We start from the raw sequence: 5,512 nt of genomic DNA, 5'->3' as shown, positions 1-5,512 counted from the left end.
TAAAAACTGAAAGGTCCATCAGCAATCTTCATCAAAACTGGAACACCTGAATCAGCAAGCAATTTGTAACAAAGCAAAGGGGAAAACTGTTACCTTCCGGAACAGACAACCACTATTTAAACATCAGGAAATCAAAGGCAATAATAAAATGTCACGCGTGGTTGTCTGGGCGAAGCTGGCGGGGCGGGTGGGACTGGCTGTGCCGGCACAACAGGCTAATATAGTGTTGGAATTATCAACTGTTAGTATGTCATTAATTCACTATTATTTTGTTAAGATTGCCTTTTAGTAGTTGTTAAGATTTATTCGTATGTTGGTATTAGTTTTTGCATGATTTTAGTTTCGTAGGTTGGTAACGATTTTCAGACTGTGGAGCGTCACTCCGGTAGGATGTAGAAGTGTTACATCACGGACGGGTTCAACCGGGGGATGCACACCGCGGCCGTGTTCCTGGACGCCTTCGCCGCCTTCGACACGGTGTGGACCGAGGGCCTCCTGTACAAGATGGCGGTCATGAAGTTCCCTGCCCGTCTCATCCACCTACTGCAGGCCTACCTGACCGAGCGAGAGAAGAGAGGTGTTAAAACCACAGTTTTTAGCCCGCCCTTCTGCTTTTAAAAAAGCATTAAAGCGGGCTTATGCAACCGCTCTCGTGTGTGTCTGTCTGTCTGTCCGTCGTCCGTGTAAGAGGAAGGAGATGAGCTAGAGGTCTACAATTTTCATGGTATCTTAGGGGTCACTCCTGGACAACGAAACGCCTGGTGCAAATCCTGGCAACCACCCCTAAAGGGGTGAAAGGGGGTAACAAAGAAATAGGAAATAGGGGTTGGTCCAAAAAGTAGGAAAAAATATTTTTTTATGGTCTCCTAAGGGGTAACTCGTGAAAGTAGAGCCCTAAGGGCGCAAATTTTGTCCGTTTGACTCTATCTTGCACCGTTTGGGCGCAAGAGTGCTTTTTTCGACGAAAATACGGCGAAAATAACTACGTTGCACATAAAGACGTACAAGGAGGCCTCCAATCGTAAAATGTCAGAGGGAGTACCCCCCCCCCCAAAAAAAAACAACACATTCTAAATCAGGAAGAACCCTCGGATTTGCCGTATCTTTCACTGTTTCGGCCCTAGAGGTGGATATATTGAAAACAATGGCAAAAAGTCAAGTTTTAAGACTGTTTGACAAACAATATACAATCTAAAAACTGCGTGGGTTAATTTTTTGTAAGCCAAGCAGAAGGGTGGGGTGAAGTCACGGTGTTGCCCCGTTACAGTCTTTTGTCATGTCCAAGGATCAAATTTCTAGGGCCGCAGGCCCCCCGCTGGACGCTTTAGGTAACTCAAATATGCAAAATGATTTACCGGTCACATTATTATTTGATGATGCACTTCAGTAAATCGCAAGACTGAAATGGTCGGCCGCCGGCAGGCTAAGCAGGCCCGGCCCCTGCCGAACGGAGTTGCCGGCGCAGTGAAGTAGAGCTGACAACTCCGTTTGGCGGAAGGGCGGGCCTGTTTGTTACCATTTTTCTCAAGCTCTGCATGCATATAAAGGAGTATATGCTGAAAAAACAAGTAAATTGCAATCCTTACCTTTTTATCTTCAAATTGTGGTTTGATCACATTGACAGCTTTTCTATACGACTTCAAAGACTTCAGAAACGCTATCTTTGACCTCCTTACCGGTGGAGTCGAACTTAGTGACGACCTATTACGCTGCCTTTCCTTAAGATCATTCGTAAGTTGCTTGGCCACTTTGTCACACTCGTCAAAGTCAGCTAGAACAATAGGACAGATGTCAACTAACATGGGGGAAACCAAAGAGTGTTAAATTTAATCCACCGCGATAACTTACTACTTGCTCACACAACATCGCCAGTAACATAAAACAATTCCCATTTACAATATGTCAGCCAGAGCTAACTTCACGACCGGCATAACCTCACAAACGATTCAAGCATGTGGCCGCTTTGGATCCCGACAGCCTAACACGCGGAAACGAACAAGGTATCTTAACCTCTACTAACCTGAGAAGAAGCAGACTTCGCCGAGAAGTTCATATTTCCTCGTCCAAAAGAATTGCACTTCGTCACCAACTTCTACCGATTCGTCACAAAGTACATCAGCTTGTGGCACAGTGCAGCACTGTTCTTCGTTTCCCAGGAGGACGAAATATTCTGGTAGATTAGATGGCATGATGATGTTATCAGTCACTGACGCTTCACCTGTCAATTTGACTATGGCAGACCTAACCTTGGACGCCGAAACAACCGCAATGTGATCAGCTGATGGAGCTGTTTGGCGTAGGCTCAGCTGATCCTTGGTTTTATCTCCTTGTCAATAGTCATTGACACCAACACTGATCATAGGAAAGTTAAAAATAATAATCTAAAAAACCGTCAATTTTGCTCGGGATTCTAAAATTTATTATGTTGTTATAGTTACATGTATTTTATTTTGTACAAGGTCATAATAAAACTAATTTTCCAGTACACACGAACATTCTATGCCAATTTACACTGTTGGTACCACCGAACCTAATGGCGGTGCGTGAGGCGGGAAGGCGGTGGGGAGGGGAGCAGCAGACAAGAACAATCTTTGCAGCAGAAGCCAAGCAAGCAGAACGTCATAGACCACCAAGACGCCGAAGAAACATTATTCGCGATCAGCATAATGGAAACGTAACATAGCTCAAGGTAATTACTATGCATCACAACTTTTTTTGTCCAAACAATGTCTTTGTTCATTTCAACAACAGTCAAGGGCCGAAGTCCACCACGGTATAGGTTATGTTTTCAATGTTAGTATAAACATTGCATGTGTTTCAGGTCTTCACTTGTCAGCAGTTATCGTCATGCACTGTTCACCACCTTCTTCACCAAACTTCACCTCTCCAGATAGAAGTGTCATCTCAAGTTCATCAACATCACCTCCAGCAGCATCACCTTCATCAGAAAGGCCTACTAAGAGGCGTAGATGGGAAGTGTTTGCCTTCCGGAATGCTAACCTCTCAGGTAACAACAATCTCCAGTTGAACACCAAATTTAGCAACATATAGGAGAATAAGAATAATAAATATTTTGTTGTTGTTATTCAGGCTTCTGATAAAACCATCCAACGCCGGCAACAGATAGGATATGTGGGTAATTCCACCAAAATGGCACGGGTCGGTGTCCGCGAAAACGTTTCTCGTTTTTCTCAAATATATTGTTTGTCAAGCTTCGCCGAGGTGGTTTTCGCGCTTCAGATGATTACTTATGCTCTATTTTAACTATTTTAATCAACAACAGCTACGGAGCATTAGTATTTCATCAATAATTAACTATAATCACACTTTTGTCCCCTTTGTCACACCCTAACCTAAGTGCAGTGTTTTCTTCAATACCAAATGATGCCAAGGGTACTTCACTTTTCGAGATGTTTACTTTTATGTCATTTTCAATATTTCAATCAACAACAGCCACTCACTATTAGTATTTTGGCCAAAAAAAATTATCAAATAGTCCCCTTTGTCACGCCGAACGCCCAGGACAGCGTGACAAAGGGGACAATATTTGACATTTTTGGCCGAAATACTTATAGTGTGTAGCTGTTGTTGATTGAAATAGTGAAAATGGCACGAAAGTAAACATCTCGAACAGTAAAATACCCTTGGCATCATTTGGTATTGAAGAAAACGCTGAAATTAGGTTAGGGTGTGACGAAGGGGGACAACGTGAGGTTATAGCGAATTATTGATTAAATACTAATGCCCCGTAGCTGTTGTTGATTAAAATAGTTAAAATAGAGCACAAGTAATCATCTGAAGCGCGAAAACCACCTCGGCGAAGCTTGACAAACAATATATTTGGGATAAACGAGAAACTTTTTCGCGGACACCGACCCGTGCCATTTTGGTAGAATTACCCATGTGAGGGGTCCTGACCAGGCCAGGCACGCCCATCTTGATGGCACTTCTGTTAAACGTGTTCAAGGCCCTTCTGTCCTATCAGCTGTGCCAAGGTTGGATTTGAGTACTTGTTTAGTGGCAGAATATATGCATTCAGTTTGCCTAGGAAATGCACGTTCTTTTCTGTTTTTGTGGGTGGAAACACCTGGTCCTTGGTATATTGAAGATAGGATTGATGAAATTGACAATTTTATGAAAAATGTAAAACCGCCTGACATCATAGCAAGACTTCCAAGAGCTGTATCAGAAAGATGCAGATGGAAAGCGAGTGAGTTCAGATCTTGGTTACTCTATTACTCATTACGATACCTTAGACTAAAAGGCACGCAGTTCAGCCGCGCATTCCGAAAGGCACGCAGTTCAGCCGCCCGATCCAAGACTAACGCAGTTCAGCCGCGCGATCCGAAAGACACGCAGTTCGCCGCTCGACTTCGAAACCCACGCAGTTCACCGGCCGCTCGGGCGCCGCTCGGCTCTCGCTTCGGCTGGGGCGGCTGCGGCACTCCCCCACCCCTCGCTTTCCGTCTGCTCGGCCCGTTGACGATTTCGCCTAGAAAGGATGGCTTTAGCACGTTGAAAAGTGGTGGGCCGCACTGATACTGCTTCTTCTAAATAAAGTATTTTTCGTCCTTTCGAGATAGTATTCTACTAGTTGTGGCAATGAGAGCTTAAGTGATTTGCCGTGGTGATTGTTGCGACTACATACCGAATCGGGCGCGAAAGACGAGCGGACCGGATCATGATCCATTCTTTTTAGACCCCCCCCCCCAGTCTCCCGTTAACAAACAGCGGCTCGTTTATTTTCCTTTCCGTCTGAAGTACTCTGCTACCTTAGTTGGAATTAGAGGATTTCTTACGGCCCCTTGAAAGGGCTCTCCTCCATGCACTACCCCGACTGCGTAGTGTTAGCCGGCGCGTCGCGCCCCGGACAACACCGACTTCTCGCAGTCCTTCGCCGTGCTCATGATTTCCCGCCCTGTTCCACCTGGAGCTGTACGTCGAGCTGCTAGCCGGGGCCTCACCCCCGCCACGGCCCGGCGCTGCGCCCCCCGTCGCCATCCTGGGCGAGGACGACAAGCACCAAGTGTTCGTGAGCACCTATTACCAACTTCATCGTGTTCCCCGACTAACATGACAATGCCACTCGGCCTCCTCCTTGCCCGACGGGGACAGATCGTCGCGGTGTCTAAGACCGGTGAGCTGCTGCTGTGTTTAAAAGTGGTCTACAGATTTAATGCATGTTTGGGTGAGTGTAAAATGTTGAACAAATTACAAGCATAAATGGTGATCTAAAACAATAGCAGTCAGTCGAAATAAATACCATAGATTACAACAAATAAAGAGTTTCACTTTCATTTTATTTCTTGAAAAACAAAAGTCAAGCATGTAAAATTAAGGTAACAAAATATTTCAATCTCTCAGAGAGATCATAATTAACTGACAATATTAAAATTGTTGAAAAGACACAAACAAAAACCAAAAGAGAACTTAAATAGCAATCAATGTTAGAGTGTCTAAGGTTTACAGTTTTCTTCCTTTCTCTGTTTCTTTTACACAATTATATTTTATA

The 5,512-nt window shown here is 44.5% G+C and overlaps 1 protein-coding gene across 1 annotated transcript; it reads right to left on the bottom strand.

Annotated features, from left to right (window-relative positions):
- Positions 1 to 17: 17 nt before the first annotated feature.
- On the bottom strand, positions 18 to 2,222 carry LOC127751026 (uncharacterized). The gene is made up of 2 exons (XM_052273901.1): positions 2,021 to 2,222; positions 18 to 1,771 (listed from the first exon to the last, which is right to left on the bottom strand). The coding sequence occupies exons 1-2, from the start codon at positions 2,187 to 2,189 to the stop codon at positions 1,359 to 1,361; spliced, it is 582 nt and encodes a 193-aa protein (XP_052129861.1). The 5' UTR covers positions 2,190 to 2,222; the 3' UTR covers positions 18 to 1,358.
- Positions 2,223 to 5,512: the final 3,290 nt, after the last annotated feature.

This window comes from Frankliniella occidentalis, unplaced genomic scaffold (genome assembly GCF_000697945.3).
Source record: "Frankliniella occidentalis isolate FOCC.00 unplaced genomic scaffold, Focc_3.1 Scaffold312, whole genome shotgun sequence".
NCBI lineage: Eukaryota > Metazoa > Arthropoda > Insecta > Thysanoptera > Thripidae > Frankliniella > Frankliniella occidentalis.
Note: the sequence above shows the minus strand (reverse complement) of the source record. Positions and strands in the feature narration are given on the sequence as shown.